This window comes from Indicator indicator, chromosome 8 (genome assembly GCF_027791375.1).
Source record: "Indicator indicator isolate 239-I01 chromosome 8, UM_Iind_1.1, whole genome shotgun sequence".
NCBI lineage: Eukaryota > Metazoa > Chordata > Aves > Piciformes > Indicatoridae > Indicator > Indicator indicator.
The window spans coordinates 1195253-1218839 of record NC_072017.1 but is presented as its reverse complement, the minus strand read 5'-3'; the positions used below and the strand labels follow the sequence as shown (position 1 = coordinate 1218839).

Genomic DNA, 23587 nt, shown 5'->3' with positions numbered 1-23587 from the left:
CTCTGCATCCTAAAAGGAACATCGAGATTTGGTGTTTCTAAGGACAACAGATTGTACTTCTCAACATGCCTATTGGAAGTACCCCACCTGATAGCCTTCCAGGGAGGAAAACTGTGTGTGAGGAGATTGTGTACCTCTGTTAAACTGCTGACAACAGAACAGGCTTGGATGCCTCTCCTCTGGGAATGAGTCAAAGATTTATGTAGGAGGCAAGAGGGAGAGGAAATCTATACCACAGAATAAGAGAGTGGCTCAGGCTGGAAGGGAGCTCAGACATCATCTACTGCCATGCCCAGGGACACCTCTCAACTACACTCAGCTGCTCAAGGTCTCATCCAGCCTGGCCTTCAGCACCCCCAGGCAGGAGGCAGCCACAGCCTCCCTGGGCAGCCGTGCCAGAGTCTCACCACCTCCTCCTCAACAACTTCTTCCTCAGCTCCACTCTAACCCTGCTCTGCCTCAGCTTCAAACCATTGCCCCTTGGCCTGTCTCTAGACCCCCTGAGGAGAAGTCCCTCTGCAGCCTTCCTGCAGGATCCCTTCAGGTCCTGGCAGGCAGCTCTGAGGTCCCCCCCAGAGTCTTCTGCAGGCTGAAAACCCCCAGCTCCCTCAGCCTGTCCTCATAGCAGAGCTGCTCCAGCCCTTGGATCATCTTTGTGGCCTCCTCTGGCCTCACTCCAGCAGCTCTGTGTCCTTCTCCTGCTGGGGACCCCAGAAGTGGAGGCAGTGCTGGAGGTGGGCTCTCAGCAGGGCAGGGTCTCTCTGCTCACTCAGTTGCTGTGCTGATTTCCTTCCTGACTGTTTTCCAGGTCCTCCCATTATTCTATGGGCAGTCGAGCCTTCTCCCATGACAGCATTTTCATACCTGATGGGAGAACAGAGAGTGACCAGGCCATCCAAGCAATGTCACAGGAGAATGTCCTAGGGAAAGTCAAAACTCTCCAGGTAAGAAAGGAGGAGTGGGAATGACACTGAAAATGTGGTGGGAAATGGCCTGCAGAACGTGCTGAGCCTGGGTAAAGCTGCCTTGGACTTTTTCCAGGAGCCTCAGGGCAGGTTCTCAGCCACGTAAGTGGTTGGCCAAAAGCCACAGCAATGGTTTGGGTGACCTGCAGAAGGGTTTGGTCCTGGAAGGGATGGGAGTGATGCAGAAGTGTCCTATGGGGCTCATCTGAAGTGAACTCATGGGTTTGGCACATCCTGAGCTGTGTGCCTGAGACGTACAGTGTGGTACTGAGGGGAAAAAGTGAGGGGCAAGGAATGGCAACAGGGCCAGACAGCTGCTTGGATTACTCTTTTATCTGTATGACACTCCCCTCCCTGTCCTTTCAAAGGCTCTCAGGAGAGGTGTTGGTTCCTCTCTCCAGAGCACACAGCACATAACCAACTCTCTCAGCAACACATTTAGGTCTTTGCTTCTGTAGAGCTTTACATCCCCCCCTTTCCTTTTCCCCAGAACTCTATTCCATGAGTGCTCCTGTGGGTTTTTTGCTTTACTTCTTGGACATCTGTAAGGTTCCCAGCTCTGTGCTTTGCAGTCCTTGGAGGAGCAGGAGCCATTTCATTGCTCAGGATGCTGACTTGTCCGGTCAGAGTCCTGCTAAATGTTTGCTGCTGTGCAGGTGTGGTTGCCCTGACTGGTAAAACACCACTGATTTCTTTTGCCTCCAAAGCCTACCCAGGCTCCACCTTTTCTGGTGAGTGAGAGATCCTGCACTGTGGGCAGATCTGACCTCCAGGATGAAAATTGTTCCTTCTTCCTGCCTGCTGCTGTCAGCAGGCAGAGCACCTGAGCAGGCTTCACTGTGCTGACTGGGGATGAACTGTGAAGTAGAAAGCACAGTAGCACAGCTCCAATTTCTCTCTGTGCTGGCTTTTGTTTTCAGCTTCTTTTCCCCTGGGTCAGGTAGGTTCACCGCAGGCTGCTTTCCAGGCTAGAAACCAGGATGCTTTAAATGGCTGCTGACACTTGGCAAAGACAGGAGGCTGAATGTGGCTCTGAGCAACCTGCTGTAGTGTGAGGTGTCCCTGCCCATGGCAGGGGGGTTGGAACTGGCTGAGCCTTGGGGTCCCTTCCAACCCTGACAATTCTATGATTCTGTTTTGGACTCTTCAAATCTTGAACTGAAATAGCCCAAGCTACTCACTGCTCCAGCACTGCAGAGTGGAAGAGTTCCCTCCCTGCACCTTGCCTCCCAAACACCTGTGGGTGCACTTTTTGCCTTCCTCCTTTCCAGTAGGTTCACAGCTTAACTCTGCACCTAGAGTCCTTTCTGAAGCCTCCAGCTCCAGCAGGGTAACTTCTCACTTGGTGTTTTACAGCTGCTTCTTTCTCTTTGACTCTGAAGTTGTTGATGGGGGGTGTTTTGCTTCTTTAAGTATGTGCAGATTTTCCTTTTGGGATGAAGTGGACTCATTTTCACAGACAGAACAATTAGGGGAACTGGCTTCTCAGCCTAGAAAGGAAATGATAAGAGAGAGACTGTGACAGGCATGAAATCATGAGTAGGACTGAGAAAATTGAGGACAATTATTCAGCCTTTCCCAGCAGGAGAAGACATGAGCATCACTTTGAGACTAGTTAACACTTTCAAACCAAACTAAATGCATAGTCAGGCTGGAGAACTCCCTGTCAGACAGCACTGTCGCAGCTGAAATGTTGATAAACCTTCAAAGAGAAAGGCAATAAAACTCATAAAGGACAATTCCACAACTAGCAATGGACAGCACAAGTCCTCAGATGACACAAAGAGCATCCAGAGGAGTGTGGGCAGCAGGGCAAGAGAGGGGATTCTGCCCCTGGACTCGACTCTGCTGAGACCTCATCTCCAATCCTGCCTCCACTTCTGGGGTCCCCAGCAGGAGAAGGACACAGAGCTGCTGGAGTGAGGCCAGAGGAGGCCACAAAGATGATCCAAAGGCTGGAGCAGCTCTGCTGTGAGCACAGACTGAGGGAGCTGAGGGTGTTCAGCCTGGAGAAGAGAAGACTCTGGGGGGACCTTAGAGCTGCCTGCCAGGACCTGAAGGGATCCTGCAGGAAGGCTGCAGAGGGACTTCTCCTCAGGGGCTCTAGAGACAGGCCAAGGGGGAATGGTTTGAAGCTGAGGCAGAGCAGGGTTAGAGTGGAGCTGAGGAAGAAGTTGTTGAGGAGGAGGTGGTGAGACTCTGGCACAGGCTGCCCAGGGAGGCTGTGGCTGCCTCCTGCGTGGGGGTGCTGAAGGCCAGGCTGGCTGAGACCTTGAGCAGCTGAGTGTAGTTGAGAGGTGTCCCTGGGCATGGTGGGGAGGTTGGAGGAGATGAGCTCTGAGCTCCCTTCCAGCCTGAGCCAGTCTCTTAGTCTGTGATTCCCTGAAGAGGAGCACCTGCTTGAAAATGCTGAGAAGTTTCAGTTAGACATCAACACATTTCTGCACACAGGATTAGAAATGCTCTGTAGCTGAGAATGCCCTCTGCTGACAGTGGGCAGAGGGTGGCTGCCCAAGGGGGGTTAGCTGCAATGCTCAACATTGGAAGCAGCCCTCTGGGGGCAGTTTCAGCTTCTCAGTGCACCCTTGGCTCCTAACCCTCTCTCTTTCTGCAACACTCAGGCTTCACAATTACCTCTTACAAACACAGCAAAGAGAAGAGAGGTTTCCAAAATCCACAGCAACTTTGCAGGAGTCGACAACACTGAGAAGAGCTGAAGTGAACCCCCCCAGAATCAGGAATCATGCTGCAAATTCCTGCCCTGGGTCACTTTGTGGGGGGGAAGAAGAGGGGGTGCCCACCATGCTGCAGCAGGGTGAGCCTCCGGTTGATTTGAGTTTGTTTCTTTTTCTCTGGAGCCAGAGGTTGCCCTGAATGTTTCTGTGCAGCCGTCAGGTGGAGAGGGGATGCATGCCACACCTGGCTTGTTCTTGGGTTTCTCACAGTATGTATTACTATTTTTGGTGGGCTTTTTTCTTTTCTTCTTTTTCAGCAACAGTTGGCCAAGAATATAAAGTTTGGGCAGCCCTCACAAATGACAGTTTCTGTGAGGGCCATGGAGGAGGCAAACCCTAGCATGGAAGAGGATGTGTTGCTCGGTGCCCCCATGGAGATTGAGACTCAGCAGGACACAGGGATCTCAGACAGTGGTAATAAAGTAAGCACTTTAAATCAGTGTGTTCATGGCTTTAGAGCAGTGCTGAGCCAGCCAAGGTCACTGGGGCACAGCAGATGTCTCCAGTGAGGTGCAGCAGGGCCCAGCAGGCTGGTTTGTGTGGGTGGGATGCTTGTTGGGCTGGTGAGGAGTGTGTGTTCTTGGCATCCTGAGATGGCTCCCACATAATTACCAGGTTCGGTGTTTGCTCTGAACTTCCAGCAATGCAGACACCTCTCACAGCACAGCCAGAAAAGAAGAATTTTTTTTTCTGACAGAAAATGTCTTGAAATATGAACTTCCCAGCATGGAAAGCTATGCACAGCCTCAGCTGGCAGGAAGGAAAAATCATTCCTAAATGAGAGGAGTCTGGAGCTCGACTCCATAAAGTCCTGGGTCCTGGGTTAAACATCCATGTTTGTCATGGAGAGGATCCAAAGTCAAGGAGGAGAAACATTTTGAGCATGCTCCCTAAATCCAAATGTCTAGGGCAATTCTAGCAGTTATGCAGATTACCTGGGAAGATGTTGATACCAGGAGCTGTGGATATTCAGGCGTCCAGAAGGGCCTTGCTCAGACAGCAAAGGAGCACAGTGAGTGATGGAAGCTCTCTGGAAGTCCTTTGTGTTGTGTGGCACTGCCTGGTCTGCAGGGAGCAGGGGGAACAGGAGTGCCTCCACCCCTGCCTGCAGGAGGCTGGCTGTGCCTGGCAGCCCTTTGGAGAAGGCACACACCAGCACCCTGTGCACACACAGCCCTCAAGGTGCTGCTGGGACATCAGGACAGGAGCAAAAGCTCTAAGTGTCCCCTGCAGCTCATGCAAAAGGGACATTTATGGCTGAAGTGGCCCAAATCCTTCATCAGTGCTCAAGAGGCAGCATAGCTTCTGTGGGAGCACTGCCTTTGTGGCTGTGGTTGGATCTGTCAGGGTGCCTGGCACCTGGCTAGGTCCTGCACACTCATACCTATGCCCCTGCAAAATGAAGCCAGAATCAGGGACATTTTGCTGCCTCACAGATACTTCCTTCTGTGAACAAGGGCACCTGGTGTGCTTCAAATCACAGAGTGCATGGACCTGTAACCAGGTTTTGGCTGTGCACCCTGCTGCTAGGTGAGACTCTAGTGTTTGAGACCAGCAGAGATTCTTGCTGGGACCTGCAGGAGACCAAAATGGCCCTTGGTGATCTCCAGCTCAAAAGAGAAAATAATTCCAGCACTAAAAACCCCATTAGAGTTAATAAGGAAGGAGAGATTAACTCCTTCCCTCCTACTCTTTTAAATATTACATTTTCCAAACAAACCAAATGCCTCTCTGCATAATTCATCATTCTTTTCCCAACCACTGAAGCAGCAAACCTCCCTCTTCGGAGGAGGCTGCAGACACCAACCAGTGCTGCATGTGCAGGGTCAGCCAGAGCACTCAGTACCTTCCCTTGCTCCTTCTGTGTTCTCCTCATGGCCTGCCTCACCAGAGCTCTCTGGTGCACAGCAGCCTGCCTGGTTTCTACTGTTGGCCTTGTAACTCTTCTGCATTTTCACCTGCATAGGTCCTGGGGGGCAGGGTGGCCACTGGCAGGAGTTGGTGGCCAGGTCCACACAGCACTGCCCTGCTTCAGACAGGTTTCCTGTGTTGCTTTGTGGCTTCTGTTTTTCCCAGCTGAGTAACTGGGATGGATGGCAGGAGCTGTGAGGCTCCTTTGACCTGTGCTTGGAAAGCTGAGGGGTTTGGGGCTGGCAATCCTGCACCTGGTACAGTGGGAGCCCAACATGCATCAGCTGATGGAGTGATACTGGCAGGTAATGATGGCAAAATGTTCCTGGCTGTGATGAACCTTCCCTGGGACCTCAGAGCTGCCTTCTGAAGGGATCCCCCAGGAAGGCTGCAGAGAGACAGGAGACAGGACAAGTGGGAAGGGTTTGAAGCTGAAGGAGAGCAGGGTTAGGCTGGAGCTGAGGAAGAAGAGGGAGGCTTGGGGAGGGATGGTAGCTTTGACTGCTGTGCAAGAAGAGGAGTCATCAGGAACCTGGAGTTGACCTCCTTGCAGCAGAGGTAATGCCTGGTCAGGTTTCAGTGGAGGTCAGGAGGAAATCAGGTTCTGAAGGGGTGACTGAAGCCCTGCAGAGCTGTGCTCTTCCTTTTGATTTGAAACCTCCTGAGGATGTGCCAAGTGCTTTGCTTTCTGTAGTGTCCTGTACGAAGAGCTGCTCCTGTATAGGCAGCAGGGATTCCAGGAGCAGCTAAAGCAAACTCCTGGCACTGAGGAACAGGAACTGCTCATCCTGCAGAGACAGGAAACAGGGTAAAGGTCCTCCCTGCACAGGCACCATTTCACAGGTCCTCTGGACTGTGTTTACTAGATCCTGTACCTTTTAATGTCTAGCTGTGGTCATCTCCTTGTTTTCTAGTTCCCCGACACTCCAGAGTTTGTGAGAACATTGAATCGTCCTGGAGCAGGACGTGGAATGGAAGAAAAGGTAAAAGAACCTTTGCAGCTGGCTTACACTGGGGCACTTTCCACTGTAGCTCTTAGAAGGCTGTCAGGGTTTGCTTTAATACAGATTGAATTGCTTCATTGATCATCCAAGAGTGTGTGAGCACTGTGCAGCTGGGAGGCCAGGAAATAAGCAACAGCTAAGCTTGGGAAATCCCTAGGAGGTGACTGCAGGCAGCAGCAGAACTCAGTCTCTGCCAGTCTTGCAGCATTCCTGCATCTGATCTGTTGATCACGGAGCCATCATTTCCCTAAGCACTTCTGCTACTTTGTTATGCCTGCCTGTAACTCAATGAGCACAGGGAGGCTGTTCCAGCAGCCTGCCAGGAATTGCTTCCCTCATTAGCATGTCTTGATCCTCCAAAAATTACAGGGCTGCCTTCAAGCCACTGCAGCTCATTTGCCTTCCTTGCAGAAGATGTTTTCTCCTTTCTTTTTCTTCTCCCTTCTTTTATGCTCCTTTATTTCCTCTCCCTTCTTTTCCTTCTCCCTTTTTTACCCTGCCTCCTTCTTCCTCCTGCCTCCTTCTTCCTCCTGCCTCCTTCTTCCTCCTGCCTCCTTCTTCCTCCTGCCTCCTTCTTCCTCCTGCCTCCTTCTCCTGCCTCCTTCTTCCTCCTGCCTCCTTCTTCCTCCTGCCTCCTTCTTCCTCCTGCCTCCTTCTTCCTCCATGGATTGTGCCAAATACAAGTCTCAGAATGACAGCTTGGTGCCTCCCATGAGAGGTTAGGGACAGACATACACTTCCACTGTCTTTATTCATGAGAGGGCTCTCACTAAATCCCTTGCTTGGATTTGCACTTTCTGAAGCCAAATATTTAGAGGGCAAGAGGAAAGAGCACCAATCAAATTCCCCTCTTCTGTGTTTTGCTCCTCTTTGGTGCTAGCTTGGACAGCTCCACATGCCTGTGGAGGGAAGGTTTTCTGCAGATCCAGTGCCAGGCTCATCTCCTATGCAGGTAACAGCTCTGGAGCTGCTCTATTTTAATGCCTAGATAAGTCAACCTGATTTGCTATTGCCTGAAGTCTATCACCTAAATTATTTAAAGATGTAGATCTCTTTTCCACAGTAAGCAAACTCTAAAATGTCCCAGTGTTGGATGTTGCTTAAAACTCTGCCTCTGTCCTTCCTGTTCCCAACAACTTGAGAGTGCAGATAAACTGCAAGAAAAAATCAGTTGTTTGAAAGTGAAAAGTATAAAAATGTGTAGTACTAGAAACAGGATCCCAGAATGGCTCAGGCTGGAAGGGACTTCTGAGATCATCTCCTCCAACCTCCCCTCTCAACTACACTCAGCTGCTCAAGGTCTCATCCAGCCTGGCCGTCAGCACCCCCACGCAGGAGGCAGCCAAAGCCTCCCTGGGCAGCCTGTGCCAGAGTCTCACCACCCTCCTCCTCAACAACTTCTTCCTCAGCTCCACTCTAACCCTGCTCTGCCTCAGCTTCAAACCATTGCCCCTTGGCCTGGCTCTAGACCCCCTGAGGAGAAGTCCCTCTGCAGCCTTCCTGCAGGATCCCTTCAGGTCCTGGCAGGCAGCTCTAAGGTCCCCCCAGAGTCTTCTCTTCTCCAGGCTGAACACCCCCAGCTCCCTCAGCCTGTCCTCACAGCAGAGCTGCTCCAGCCCTTGGATCATCTTTGTGGCCTCCTCTGGCCTCACTCCAGCAGCTCTGTGTCCTTCTGCTGGGGACCCCAGAAGTGGAGGCAGGATTGGAGGTGAGGTCTCAGCAGAGCAGAGCCAAAGGGCAGAATCCCCTCTCTTGCCCTCTTCCCACACTCCTCTGGCTGCAGCCCAGCACACAGCTGCCTGCTGTGCTGCATGAGGGCTCTGCTGGCTCCTGGGGAGCTGCTCAGCACCCAACACCCCCAAGTCTCTTTCTTCAGAGCTGCTCTCAACCCACTCCTGCACCCAGCCTGGATTTGTGCCAGGGGTTGGCCCAACCCAGCTGCAGGACCTTGCTCTGTGACTTGTTGAGCCTCCTGCAGCTGGCACTGGCCACTTCTCAAGCCTCCCAGGCTCCTTCTGGATGCCAGCCCTGCCCCCAGCTGAGTCCAGCTCACCACACAGCTTGGTGTCAGCAGCAGAGTTGCTGAGGCTGCTTCAGTTCCACTGCCCATGGGGCTGACAAAGATGTTAAAGAGCACTGGCCCCAGGACAGGTCCCTCAGGGTCTCCACCTGTAACTTTTCTTGTCCAAAGTTCGTTATTTGTGTAATGGAAAAAAAGGATTCTAAGTAATTTCTGCTAATAACTGCCTTGAATTCCGAACTACTCTGTGTGTATATTTTTTGTATTTTTTTGTTTGTTTGTTTTTAATAACAGCTTCTTGTGTTTGCACCACAATCAGGTCCCTCCCATCAAATCATCTCGACCAAAAAGACAATTCTCCTGCTCTGGCACAATTGAAACCATCAATCTGGATGCAGTGCCCCAGGCTGTTGCTCGGCTGGACAACAGTGCAGCTAAACACAAGCTGGCAGTGAAGCCAAAAAAGCAGAGGATGTCAAGAAAGCACAAGAGATTAACAAAGGTATTGAACCCCTGGGCAAAGGCTGAGAGGAGGGAAGGTACTTCTGAAGCTGGGTACAAAATAATTCCATGTGTGCCAGCAGCAGATGTAGACAGAGGAATGCCTTAAGATGTGCTTATAGAGGTAGCTGTTGAAAGGCTGTGAGGCAAGTACCAAGGACCAGTCAGCACTGGGCACATGCCTGAGTATTGCTGGGCAGCTCTAGCTTCATGTCTCATGGTTCCTGCAGCAGAATTGGAGTCTCTGCATAGCTAATGAAGAAGATATCCTGGCCCCGGATTTGTGAAAAGCAATCACATTGTGTTTCCCTGAGCAGTGTCTTTGCTGGCTAGCACTGCAGACCTCTCCTCTGCAGGCAACAGCTTCTGTCTCTGCAAGCCACAGCTAGATCTGCCGTGGAGGAGCTGCCAAAACAATGCCCCTGAGCAGGGGCTCATTATTGCAGGCTGAAAGGGTGGAGCTCTGAGTAGCAGAACAGGCCTGCAAAGCTGCTGCTCTCTTCCCTGGTCTTCTGCAGACTTCTGGAGTGGCAGGGCCCAGCCTGGCTTAGCTCATGCACATCAAACAGTGGTTGGACATTCAGTATGGCACTCTTATCTCTGCTGAGGGTGCTCAGGGGACTTGAGCATCTCCCCTGTGGAGAGAGACTGAGAGCCCTGGGGCTGTTTAGTGTGGAGAAGAGAAGGCTGAGAGGGATCTGATCAATGTCTATCAATAGCTGAGGGGTGGGTGTCAAGGGGAGGGGGCCAGGCTCTTTTTGGTGGGTCACAGTGATAAGACAAGGAACAACAGGTTCAAACTTGAACATAGAAGATTTCAGCTCAACATGAGGAGAAACTTCTTTACAGTGAGGGTGGCAGAGCCCTGGAGCAGGCTGCCCAGAGAGGTTGTGGAGTCTCCTTCTCTGGAGGCTTTCCAACCCCACCTGGATGCATTCCTCTGCAGACTACCCTAAGTGATCTTGCTCTGGCAGGGGGGTTGGACCTGATGATCTCTTGAGGTCCCTTCCAACCTCTGCAATACTGTGAGACTGTGATTTCTTCTCAAGGCTGTCCTCCAAAAAGGTGAGAGGTCTGTGGTGATGTGATCCATAAACTGGGGAGGGGATGTTGGCTCTGGGTCTAAGTCATTGTTTTGCATTTGCCATTTGCATTTGCAATGGCACTGAGCCATTGATGTGGCTCAGTGTAGCGAATGCCAAACCAGCAGGCACCACTCAGTAACTCCAAACTTGTTTCCAATTATAGGGCTCACAAAGTTTAACGATCACAGAATTTGAGCCAGAGGACCTAGAAATGAAGCTCTATGGAGACAGATACCCAGGTTACAATGGACACATCATAGCAGACAAGATAATCCAGAACAGAAGTGAGCAGCAGCAGCTCCAGCTGGCAGAGGAGAGAAGAACTGAAGATCATTGGAGCATCCTGGAGGCTGAGAGGATACGGCAGATTGTAGAAATGGAGGAACAAAGGGACCTGGAAGAGCAAAGGTGCCAGGAACTTGAGCAGAAGCACAAGGAGCAGGAGAGAAGGCAGTGTGGAGAAGAGAAGCAGCGTGTCCTTGAAGGAGAGCCAACTCTGAACATAGAACACCAAGCATCCCAAAAGGAGGAGAGAAGGCTGCTGGAAGGTGAAGACAGGCAAGAACTCGAGGAGCAAAGGCACCAGGAACTGGAGAAGCAGAGACAGGAGCTGGAGGAGCAACAGGGTCAAGACCTGGAGGAGCAGAAATGTCAGGAACGAAAGGAACAAAAGAGACAAGAACTGGAGGAGCAGAGGCACCAGGAATGGGAGGAACAACAGAGACAAGAGCTAGAGAAACAGAAACACCAGCAACAGGAAGAGAAAAAGAGACAAGAGCTGGAGGAGCAGAGGCACCAGGAATGGGAGGAACAACAGAAACAAGAGCTGGAGAAGCAGAAACACCAGGAACAGGAGAAAAAGAAACGAGAGCTGGAGGAACAAAAACACCAGGAACTGAAGGAGAAAAGGAGACAAGAGCTGGAGGAGCAGCAACACCAGGAACAGGAGGAGCAAAAGAGACGAGAACTGGAGGAACAGAAACACCAGGAACAGGAGGAGCAACAGAGAAGAGAGCTGGAGGAGCAGAAACACCAGAACAAGGAGGAGCAAAAGAGACGAAAGCTGGAGAAACAGAAACACCAGGAACAGGAGGAACAAGAGAGACAAGAGCTGGAGGAGCAGAAGCTCCAAAAACAGGAGGAACAAGAGAGACAAGAGCTGGAGGAGCAGAAGCTCCAGGAACAGGAGGAACAGAGACATCAGGAGCTGGAGGAGCAGAAGCATCAGCAATGGGAAGAGCAGAGGTGCAAGGAGCTGAAGGAGAAACAGAGACAAGAGCTGGAGGAGCAGAAGAGGCTAGAGCTGGAAGAACGAAGGCAACATGAGGCTGAAAAGCAGTGTCAGGAGGAAGGAGAAGGAAAGTGGCACAAGGAACAAAAAGAACTCAAGGAACAAAATGAGGAAGGGAAACAGAGACAAGAGCTAGAAGAGAAAGAGCTTCAAGAAGCTGAAATAAAACCGAAGCATGAGACCGAAGTCAAGAGTGTCGAACAGCAGAAGAAAGAGGAGGAACAAAGGCAACATTTGAAGGAGAAGGGAGGAAAGACAGAGAAGGAACAACCCCAGCAAGCAGTGGACAGGAGAAAATATCGGGAAGAGCACAAAAAACACAAACTCACAAAGCAAATGCACTTGGAAAGTGCAGAGAGTGTGCTGCAAGAGGAGCTGGCACCACAGGAGCAACAAAATGAACGAGAATGGAACAAGCTGGAGGAGCAGAGGCTAAACACAGGACAAAATCCTCATCAAAACCAGCAAGAAAAATCCTTGGAAGAGCCACAGGACAAGGATCAGCTGCGTTCTGGAGGGGCTGACAGGCATCCAGTAGAGGAGAAGCTCCAAGAAGCATTGAGATCCCAGAAACTCAAAACAGAAAGAGGAGAGAAAACAGCAGAAGAAGTCCAAGCCCAGAAGCTGAAGAAAGAAGTGGAGGCTCAGGAACAAAAGCGAATAGGGGAAGAACTTCGGTGGCAGGAGGTAGATGAAAGACAAACGGCATCCAGACCCTTCACGTTCCAAGTGTCTTCTGGAGACAAACAGATCATATTTCAGAAGGTCAACCTGAGTCCGGTCATGCCCGTCAAAGGCGCAGGTCTCCCTTCTGTGCCCAGCAAGGAGTGCAGGCTGCAGGCTGCCGGCCAGGGTCCCCCCCGGCTGCCGGCGGCGGGGTGCGTGCCCCACACGGCCATCCTGGTGACCGGGGCACAGCTCTGCGGCACCGCCGTCAACCTGCACCAGATCAAGGACTCGGCATGCAAGTCCCTGCTGGGCTTGACGGAGGACAGGAGGAATGTGGAGATTCCTTCACTGGAAAAGGGCCGGAGAAAGCCCCAGGACCCCAAGCCCGGCGGCAGCAGCAAGGTGAGGTACGGCCAGGAGGCGGCGGAGAACCAGGCGGTGCTGGCCGAGTGGGCGTCCATCCGCTCCAGGATCCTGAAGAACGCAGAGAGCAGCAGGTACGGCGAGAAGGAACGGGGCGGCGGCTGCAGGCACAGCGACGACTGGACCCCGCGGGGGCGGGCAGCGCCCCACGGCAGCCTGAGGAAAACCCTGTCTGCAAACGCCAAGTTCTCCATCACGCCGGCCTGGCAGAAGTTCTCGGAAGCTTCCAGAGCCAGCCCGGGCGCCGAGAGTGTCGGCGCGGTGAAGGGCAGCGCGGCAGAGGCTGGGGGTAGGGTCGCCATCTCCAAGGAGGAGGTGGCTGCCACTGGCAAGGAGAACTTAGCTGGAAAGGCTAAGGAGAAAGTGGAAGCCCACGGGAACACAACAGACAACACAGAAGGCTGTAAATTTGCAAAAGATCTTCCATCTTTCCTTGTTCCAAGTTTTCCTCCTTCTTCGGGTAAAGAATTGTCCCAGGCAGAGCTCCCCAGCGCTGCGGAAAATCAGCAGAACAGCAGCACCAAAAAAGCAGACAAAGCAGCAGCCAATGGGGAAGAAAATGTTTCTCCTTTTGGGATAAAGTTACGGAGGACAAACTACTCCTTACGCTTCCACTATGATCAGCAAGCAGAGCAGAGGAAGAAGAAAAGGTACAGTGCAGGAGACAGCTTTGATGGTGTGCCTGACCCACTGGTCACCATGGAAGGGGAGAAAGAAGCCTCTGGTTTTGCTGCAGAAGAGAACACATCCCCTGGCATGGGGAGAGGGAGCGTCCCTGCTCATTCCAAAGACGACTCAGTGACAGTGGTGGAGGCTTCACAGCCACCAGGCACCCCGGTGACCCTTCCAGCCACTGCCCAGAGCTCTGTGGCCCTCCATGAGAAACCAGCCTGCAAGCCACTGGCCACGCAGAAACCTGCGATAGCTCCGAAGCCCAGCAGTCAGACACCACCAGCATCTCCTCTTGCTAAGCTGAACAGGTCAAGCCTAGCAGACACACTGGGCCAGAGGCTGGTCAAGGCTGAATCAGAGTGTGGCTGGAGGAAAGAAGACAGAGCCCACCCAGTGTACCCTGCACCAGCCCACGAGTGCAAAAACGAAGAGGAAGAAGTCCGAGAGAAGAAGTCATTTTTCCCATCTTTGAGTATTCCCTGGAGAGAAAAAAATGACAAAAAGCCTGAGCCACCCAAGAAAGGTAGGTGACTGCCAAAGGTCCCTTAGCTCGTGTCTGTGCTGCCAAAATGAGGCCCAGGGGAAAACATTTGGTCTAAAGCTGCAGTTTTGCCCTCTGCAGTCACCCTCCGAGGGAGTGGGGCTTGGCCTCCCCACACTTCAACCCAGAAAGGCACAAACTCAGGGTGACCTGCTGCAGAAAGTGGACTCCAGGGAGGAAACTGAACTCTGTGTGTGCTCCTTGGCAGAGTTGACAGAACCATTCAGGTTGGAAAAGCCCCTCAGGATCACCAAGTCCAACCATTAACCCTACTCTACAAGGCTCACCCTTAAACCATAGCCCCAAACACCACATCCAAACCACCTTTAAATACATCCAGGCTTGGTGACTCCACCACCTCCCTGGGCAGCACATTACAATCCCTGACCATTCTTGCTGGGAAAAAAGTCTTCTTACTGTCCAGTCTGAACCTACCCAGTCACAGCTGGAGATCATTCCCCCTTGTTCTGTCACTTACCTGTGAGAAGAGATCAGCACCAGCCTCTCTATAACCTCCTTTCAGGATGTTACTGAGCTGGCCAGAGTATGGACTCTCTTCCATGGGTCATGATAGCATCAGAGCAGAGGGAGGCATTTTGATCCTTTGCATTATGTTGTTGATATTTTTAGGGGAATATTATCTAGCTTTAAAAAAATTCCTAAGATCTATGCCCCTGTATAGTGCCTGTCCTGGGCAATTTTTGTCTCTGACCCAACACAGCTGGGCAAAGGAGCCTGCATTTCAGGGGCACTCTTTGGGCACAGAAACAATTACAGCAGCCATGGTGGCTCCTCAGAGGAGGGTTGAAAGCCTCTGTGTCCTGACACCGCATTTTGTGCAAGAGGAAAAATCACCCTTTCAGCACAAGGACCCTACAAAGAGCAAGGCAAGAATCCTTTCATTGGCATGTCCCAATTTTTGTCCAGTCTTGGCTTTGGCAGGCACCAAGACACTTCTAACACCACAGCTCACTGGAGCTGCTGCTTGGTTTTTACCATTTTATGCACTTTTCCTCTTTCACTTTCGTTTCTAAATGAGGATTTATAGAAACTAGGTGAAGGCACAGAGCAGAGCCTGGACCAGTTGTGGGTTTCTGTGCTCAACTGAGTTCAGCAGGAGCAGCTTTGCCAGCCCAGTGCTGCTCCCTGCCACCCCCAGCTCTGTGCTGGGTGCCAGCCCAAATGTCCTGCAGGTGCAGAAAGCCAAATGCTCAAGGGGCAGTTTTAAATCCCCAGTCCTTGAGGAGGGGCTGCATTTCCAGGGGTACTCTTGTCAGCCCCTTTCTTTTGGCTAGAGTCCAGACACTCCTCTTCCTTTAACTCCTCTTTTCATCCCCTTTGGGCCAAAGTTCAGACACTCCTCTTCCCTTGACTCCTCTTTTCAGCCCCTTTCTTTTGGCCAGAGTTCAGACACTCCTCTTCCTTAGCTCCAGGTGGAACCCCAGGGAGCTGCAGTGCCTAGTGGCTGGATCCCTTTCATCAGCTGTAAAGAATCAATGCACACGTGGCACTTCCACTTAAATACCTCAGACAGGGCAAGTGTCTGTGTTAAGTGAGGCTGTAAGTTCTCGGTGTCTGGGGTGGGCTTTCACCAAAACATTTGGGCAGCTCTCTGTGTTGGTCTTGCTCTGTAGGCATGAAAACTGTTTCAGGACTTGGCTGTGCAGTCCAGCAGAGGTCTGTGGCCAGCACAGCATCCAATGGGCTCAGCTGCTGGGTAGAGAAGCTGTGCAGGTTTGCTGGAGACAAGGGATGTGCATTACTCAACCAGCTCTTGCCATGTTTTCTTGCAGAGAAGCCTGTCCTGCAGAGCAGGCACTCCTTAGATGGCTCCAAACTGATGGAGAAAGTGGAGACCTCCCAGCCGCTCTGGATTACACTGGCGCTGCAGAAGCAGAAGGGCTTTCGGGAGCAGCAGGCTACGAGGGAGGAGAGGAGACAAGCCAGGGAGGCAAAGCAAGCAGAGAGGCTGGCTAAGGAAATTGTAAATACCTTTTGGACCCCTGCCCCTCAGAAAGACAGCTGCCAGCACTGTGACTTTTAGCTACCTTTGTTTTGTGAAAGGGGAATTACTTTATTATTATTGTTTAATGTTTGGTTTGTAAGGTTCCATAGAAGCTGAAATGCCAGAGAGTAAAAAGCTTAGAGCAAAAGGGAAATCTCAAGGAGAAAACACTGAGCAATGAGTAGCAGTTTGAGTGTGCCTTACTCACAGGTGTAGCTCAAGGCAAGCATGAGCACAGCCAGGGCATGGAGCAGAATTGTGTGCAGTGTGGTTCTCTCCAGGGTGCTGTGTCTCAGTGCTTGGGGAATGCTCACTTATAGCTGAACACAGGCCAGTAGCACAGAGCCACACAGCAGCAGAGACTGTTAAGGGTTGGAAGGGACCTCCAGAGATCATCCAGTCCAACCCCCCTGCCAGAACAGGGCACCCAGGGCAGGTCACACAGGAACACATCCAGGTGGGGTTGGAAAATCTCCAGAGAAGGAGACTCCACAACCTCTCTGGGCAGCCTGCTTCAGGCTCCAGCACCCTCACAGGGACAAAGTTTTCCCTTCTGTTCCTGTGGTACCTCCTCTGCTCCAGCTTGCCCCCAGTGCCCCTTGTGCTGTGCTTGGCCATCCCTGAGCAGAGCCTGGCTCCAGCCCTGCACATCTTTATCCCCAGCAGTGAGGGCAGCCCTCAGGCTCCTCTGCTCCCAGCTCCAGCTCCCTCAGCCTGGCCTCACAGGAGATGTTCCACTGCCTGCAGCAGCTCTGTGCTGGACTCTCTCAAGCAGCTTCCTGAGGTCCTTCTTGACCTGAGGGGCCCAGAACTGGCCACAATATTCCAGATGTGGCCTCACCAGGGCAGAGCAGAGGGGCAGGAGAACCTCTCTTGACCTACTCACCACAGCCCTCCTAATCTGCTCCAGGATGCCATTTGCTTTCTTTAGGCACAAGGACACATTGCTGGCTCATGGGCAGTTAGTTTGGGTTTATTTTTACTATGCCATGCAGTATTTGGGTAGAGTGCAAACAAATGTAAGAAATGAGCACTCCTGAGGCATCCAAATGCCTCAAGCAGGCACTGGATTCAGGTAACCTCTCTTGCCCCTTCCCTAGGCAGGTCACTGTTTTCTACCTGCAGTGCAGCAGTGATGTCACACAACCAGTGGTGCTGTCTCTGAATATCCCAGCTGGGAAGAAGGGAGGTGATGTGGATCATTGTCTGCTGATGTGTGTAACAACCCCCTCCCCCCCACCCCATTTCTGACAGACCCACAGCAGAGAGCAGCAGTGAGGCTCAGGTTGCCCAGAGGTGCTATTGTATTTGACAGCCAGGGCTGGCTCAGGCTGTTCTGACTGAAGTGACACCATGACAGATTCCACTTTGTGGTTTGGGGTTGTGGGGTTTTTTCCCCCAGTCTCTAATAACTTAGAAGTATCAGAGTGTTTTGATCCTGTGCCAGAGGACAGATGATGAATGAGAACATGAGGTGTGACATCTCTGATTTGTGGCCATGATGTGACAGTCTGAGTCTCATGTTCATGTTTTCCTCCTCTGTTCTAGGCTGCTGCAAGCAATCAGTCAGATAATAAAAGCACCAGCAGCAGCAGCAGCAAACCAAGCACACTGCAGAAATCTACCACCCAAGAAGGGGAGAAGAAAACAGAGACTGCTGTGACAAGACTAGAAAGAAGGGACCAGCTGAAGAAGTCCAACACTCTCCCAACCTCTGTGACAGGTACAGTGGGAGGTGCAGCTTTGCTCTAGGGAAGATGCACTTCAGAAATGCTGTTGCATGGTTTGGGGGAAGCCAATGAGTTGAATCTTTTCTTGCGTCCCACCCCTAGCATTACTGATGTGTTTGCAGCCCCAGTCTCAGGTGCTGCTGATGGCACTGCTTGGGCCTCCTTTTAACAGGGGTTTAAAGCTGCACTGCTGTGTTTAGTCAGAAATGCTCCAGTCTGAGCTAAAAAGTGAGCCTGGCTCCCCCAGCCATAGCCAGCAGCAGCTCTGGAACATGACTGATGCACATCAGAGTTGCAGGTGCAGGGCAGCTTTGCCTTTGGGTTAGGGGTTGGTTAGCACAGAGGGGGAATGACACTGCTGTGAAGTGTTATTCGTGTAGGAGCTGGAGCAGGCTGTGTTCCCACACCTTCCACTTTGCCCAGGAGAAACCTCCCAGGATAACTGAAGTGGGTATTATGTCACTCAGAAAGGCAAAAACTAATCAATCCAGTTGAAGGCAGCCTGATAATTTACATTTAGATCTTCTTCTTCCCAGTCAGGTATTTGGTGTGGAAGGTTGGAAGCAGAACCTTTGTCTGCCAGTGCAGATGCACTGCAAGAGTTCCATCCTCTGAAGGCAGGCCCAGCAAAATAAACCCTGCCACAAAGGCCAGGACATCTGGGGTGGCAGAAGGTGATTGCTGCAGGAAAGACTGGCCTGATGTTCCTCTCCTGGGCAAAAGGGCTTAGAGATAGAGAAGACTCTGGATAGGTGTTAAGAAACCTTTCTCCAAGTTGCAGAGTGCACAGTGTAGGCCCCTTTGAAAGTGAGGGCACACAGCAGCTGCTCAGCAGCTCTGCCAGCCAGGAGCTGGGGAAAGCAGCTGGGGGAAGGAGCAAGGCAATTTCTGTACCTGTCACAGTGAAGGCTGAAGCAGAGCTACCCTTGCCTGCACTGTTCCAAGCCCAACACTCCCTCCATGCCTGTAGTTGGTTGGTTCAGCACCTGCCTGTCCATGCTCTGCAGATAGGCCCTGGGAATTTGTTGTACTTGCAATAGCTGGGGCTGGGCTGGACTGGATGATCTTTTAAAGGCCCCTTCCAAACCATTCCAAGGTCTCACACAGACTGCCCACAACTCCCCTGCTTCCTGCCAGCCTGCTTCAGTGCCTGGCCTGGCTGTGAAGTAGGCATCTGGAGCAGTTTTCCAGCACTGCTGCCAGTCTCTAGCAGATGCAGCAGTGTGATGGTGGGCTTTCAGTCACTTCTAGCAGAAGTCAAACTCTAGCACAAGAGATGATGCCAAACTAGATGAAAGTCTCCTTCTTTGGAGACTTTCAAGACCCATCTGGATGCATTCCTTGTGTTAGATTCTATGGTCCTGCTCTGGCAGGGGGTTGGACTCAATGATCTTGGAAGGTCTCTTCCAAAGCCTAAAATCCTATGATCCTATGAGCCATGGGCCAAAACTCAATCCTCCTTGGTTGGTCTGTCTGCACTAGAAGAGGAAATTCAGGAGGGGTTCCCAATATTGAATTACCTAAAGCAAAAGCAGTAAACTGTCTTGGCCCTGAAGGAAATTGTGGCTGGACTCTGTCTAGTTCCTGGCTGCATCTGGAGCCAGGCAGCCCTTACCAACCACACCAACACACTGTGGACAAGTATTTGTTCCTGAGGGGTGGGAGCACCAGTTTGGGTATCCCACACCCAGGAGAGCATTTAAGGCACGAGACTAGGCTAGAACATGTTTAAAATAAAGGTGTAAGCCCTGAAAGAGCAGAAGTGATCTAACATTTAAAATAATGAGCTTGGCAGCTTCTGGCTACAGCATGAGCTGCTCCTACTATTCATTTACTTGCAGATTAAGATGTACTAAAAAGAATAAACAGCTTCTGCTCCCTGTGCAATTTTAAAGCTATTTAAAACACTCAGAACCTGAAAATGGAATGCAGCTAGAAGTCATTTGGAATGAATCTGAACATTTAACAACAGCAAAAAAAAAAAAAAGCTTTTAGGCTCATAAGAAGAAAAGGTGCAAGGGAGGATCAGTGAGGAGTTATTAACTGTTGTAAAGTTATTCCATGGAGATTGCCTTGAAGGACATTAATTAAACAGTCTTCTCACTTGAGTTCCACAGAGCATTTCTACAGTGCTGCTTGGTGGAGCTGCTGTTATTCCACACATTTTCTTGCTGAGACAGCTGTTGGTCTTCAATACACTGCTCTCAAGAAGATGTGCCACAGCTACTGGAGAAAGCTGCTTCACTACTTCTGCAGGATGGTGTCTGTGCAGTGGTGAGGACCCAGCTGAGAATGGTTGGGTTACAGCTGTTCAGCAGCTGCTTTACCAGAGAGAACAAATGTCTAGTCTAGCTTTTATTTCCCCTGGTTTGTTACTGCAGATGTAATTCCAACAATTTCTGTAAAGATGCTAACTGGCAAATTGGAAAAGCTTTCTCTGCAGCTCACAGAGCCCGAAAACGTTTTCCCTATTTTTATGAATTATTTGGAACTCACCTCCTCCCAGCTTGATTATTTTGCAAATACAATGAAAAGTAAGATTTAAGTAGAAAGGTTGGCAATGAGTTTGAAGCAAGTCTCTAGAATGCTGCAACAAAGCAAAGAGGTTCAATCACTGTTTGTTTTTTCTCTTCCCTTCCTCACCCTAAAAAAACCAGTGGAGATTTCAGATTCTGTTCCATCAACCCCACTGGCAAAGGAGGTGGCCAAGAGATTCTCTACGCCTGATGCTAACCCTGTGTCAACAGAACCAGCCTGGCTGGCCTTAGCCAAAAGGAAAGCAAAGGCCTGGAGTGACTGTCCACAGATCATCAAGTAAAGAGTGAAGTGACATCCCTCTTGCTGCCCATCAGTTGCTTCCTTTTATTTATTCAGCTTTTTACACATGGCAAAGATGAAAATGCATGTATTGAAAAGACTGCAAACTGATCACCCTTCTGCTCTAGCTCACTGTAAAGTCTACCCAAGTCACAGGTTCCATTGCTTTGACCAACAGCTGATGAGGGCATGGCAAAGATTCCAGAGCTAGACTCCCTCAACAAGCTGAGAATGCTCAGATACTGGATGGCAACTTCAGCATCATCCCAAGGGCCACAACTGCAGGTTGGAAGCTCCTTGCGTTCTGTGAGTATTCAGTTCTGGAATTTCAGATCTCTGCACAGGAATCTTTTTCAGCACTCCATTGTTGAAAATGAAGGCAAGATGGATGTTGCCTTCTCTTCCTTTCTTTTAAGTGTTAAACTGTGGAGCTGTCACTCCTGCCTGCTCTCTGAAAGCTTCCTCCCCAAGGCAGAAGTGGGGGTAGTACTGTTTCAGCTGCAAACGCTCTGCAGGGGGCTGGTACCATCCAAGGGCTGAGGCTGTGCTTTTCATCACAGGATTAATACACCATGCCTGCAGTCCTCCACTCCTAGAAAGAAAGCAATTTATCCCACCTTTAAAACAATAAGCTCTTGAAGCAAAAATCAGTTGGTGTTCTGCAAGAAGCCAGGGAGTCAGTGGTGCATTCCTCTGAGCTTGGTCGTGTTCAAGATGCAGAGAAGCAGTGGCTGCAGGTTTCAGCTGACTGGAACTGCAGTGAGCAAACTGCTCCTGTGCTCCTGTAGTGTTTGTCTCAGTTCCCACAGGAGGAAGATTTGCAGAACTGAAATGAACTGAGAACAGAGAATGAAGGCAGTCTCAGAAGTTTGTAACTCTGCCCTCTTCTTGGTTTTACTCCATGTGCAACTTCAGGAGTTCAGCTGACTCCCTGTCCAGCCAGGACACAGCTTTAGGACGGAGTTTCCTCACCCCACCTCAGGTACCTGCTGTGGCAATCTACCACTTTATTGCTTCTTGCCACTAAAATAGAAGTGCTCTTCCTCTCCCTCTTACAAAGGAGGATAAAGTCCATGCTGTAATAAAAATGTTCCTGTCCTCACCATCTCAGAGGAAGAGCTGGGGCTCTGCTTTCACAAGTCCCCCCAGTAAATAAATAGACAACTTTATTTTACAAGGGAGTCTCTCACAAATGGGAGTGGCTCCTTTTTATAACCATAGAGGTTCCTCTAGGCCTACAGCATCATAAAGGGAGACACTGCCATGAGAAGAAATTGCTTCACTGATGAACCACACCTCGTTTAGTTCATGGAAGTACTGTAGCCAAACTGCTGGATGCAGCCTGAGGAGCAGCACTTTAACTGATGCAGAAAACAGAAACCTGCCCTGTGCCCCTGTTCCAAGGATCACAAGGGGCTTGGCAGCAGAGGTCATGACTGAAGATGTTCCCACCCATCAGGTCTGTCCCATGGTGACAACAGCAAAAGCACAATGGTCACATCAGTTTCAGTAGAAGTGCAGCAGCAAGAGGGCTTCTCTTGGGTCTCTTTAAGCCATGGGGTTTGTTCAGTTTCCTATTTCAACCAGAATCTCTTTTAACCCTTGATGTAAATATTTACAGTGTTTTATACGGAGAGGGGTTGATGTTGCTCTCAAATCCCTGAGGAAGACAAACAAAGCCTTGCAAGAGTCAAATCTCTGCAAGAGCACCTGAAGAACTGGGCAGGATTATTTTTGCTCTGCCAGCACCAGGACTTGGTGCAGCTTAGTTAAATGGACACTTTTTCAGTCTCCACACTTGCAGGGTGTGGAGGAACTAAATTGCCTCAACTCCACCTTCATGAGTCGTCCTTCTTGAAAGAAGAAGCCAGGCAGAAATACAGAGGTGGTGAAGTAAATCAGAATCAAGAGTTAAGGATGCTGGTGTGTGCTGCAAGGTACAGCAAAAGGAGTTGCTGTTGTGCATGAGGCAAGGATGCAGCTTCCCCCTCCAGTCCACTGACAGCACACACAACAGAGCCTCCCCTCAGGATGGTCTTCAGCTGAAGCCTCAAAGCAGAGGCTGTCCTCAACCATAAAGGTATTCAGTGTCACCCCGGGAGCTGTATTCTGTCCATTACTGGATGGGGACAGTTCTGAAGTGTTCCTGTTAATCAGTGACATCTGATGTTCAGTTAACACCAGTCTGCCCTCACTACCAATCAGGTTTTGTTTTGCTTTGGCTTTGTTGCAGCCATTTCTAAGAAAGGGTTGGAAATGTGTAAAAATCCAACCCTGGGAACAGCAAAGCTGGTGTTAAGACCTGGACAAACCCTGCTGTACTATATTACTGTCTCAACCCTTTTGTAACTTCCATACCCAAAGCACCCTTCCTCCTGCCCAGGTTACAAATGCTGAACCTCTCTGCTGATACAGCACTGTACAAAAGGAGCAGATGTATAACTGTGGGGTAGTTGTTGTGTACTTTTTTAATTTTTCAACTGTTTTAAAGTGCAATTGTTTATTATACTGATGTCATTTTAATTCTTATTAAACTATAACCCAGGCAAGATTAGCTAAGCACTGCTGGATGTCTTCCTGTGTCTGCTTCTGCTAAGGGCGTGCTTCAGCTTTGCTTTATAAACAGAACTTTTCCCAGTGCTACAAGGGGCTGCTGAAGTGGAGGAAGCAGCTGTGATAAAGCACCACAGCCAGTGCAGCTTCTACTTCTGTTACAGTTCAAAGTAGAGGCTCAGACCTTACCTTCCACTAGAGCTCTTTCAGAAGACTCCTAAGCAGGAAGCTGCCCTCAGGTAAGTGCACTTCAGTCACTGCACATACTTGAGCCACCTTACCAAGTCCACTGGTACTTCCTTTCAAAGACACCAAGCCCACTTTGCACACCCCTTAATTAGCAGTTCTCTTTTGTAAAGCACTGGAGGGAGCATTCATTCAGGCCCCTGAACAAAAGAGGTGCCAGGGATGGGAGCAGTGCACACTTACTCTTGGAACCCAGAGACTGTACCTGTCCTGGGCATGCAGTAACCAGCCAGCTCTAGGTGTATTCTCCAGTTGAGAGCACAGCTGCCTCCTCCTGACTGCCCCAGGGTGTAAGGACACATTGGATTGAGCTGGAGCCAAGGAAGGCCTAAGCTCACCTAGTGAGGAGCTGCTGAGTTCATGCACCCTGAGCAAACAGGTGCCTATGACCAGGGGTGTGCAATGCAGGCTCTGTCCTC

The 23587-nt window shown here is 50.6% G+C and overlaps 1 protein-coding gene across 1 annotated transcript in view; it reads left to right on the top strand.

Moving 5' to 3' along the window:
• CRACD (capping protein inhibiting regulator of actin dynamics) overlaps positions 1–20370 on the top strand; it is a 36184-nt gene extending 15814 nt beyond the window's left edge. The window contains exons 3-10 of the mRNA XM_054383167.1: positions 809–944; positions 3958–4122; positions 6526–6594; positions 8955–9137; positions 10385–13799; positions 15611–15801; positions 17371–17545; positions 20210–20370. Of these exons, the coding sequence (XP_054239142.1) occupies positions 825–944; positions 3958–4122; positions 6526–6594; positions 8955–9137; positions 10385–13799; positions 15611–15801; positions 17371–17545; positions 20210–20370 (4479 nt within the window). The 5' untranslated portion in view covers positions 809–824. The remainder of the gene's footprint in view (positions 1–808; positions 945–3957; positions 4123–6525; positions 6595–8954; positions 9138–10384; positions 13800–15610; positions 15802–17370; positions 17546–20209) is intronic.
• The last annotated feature ends 3217 nt before the right edge of the window (positions 20371–23587 follow it).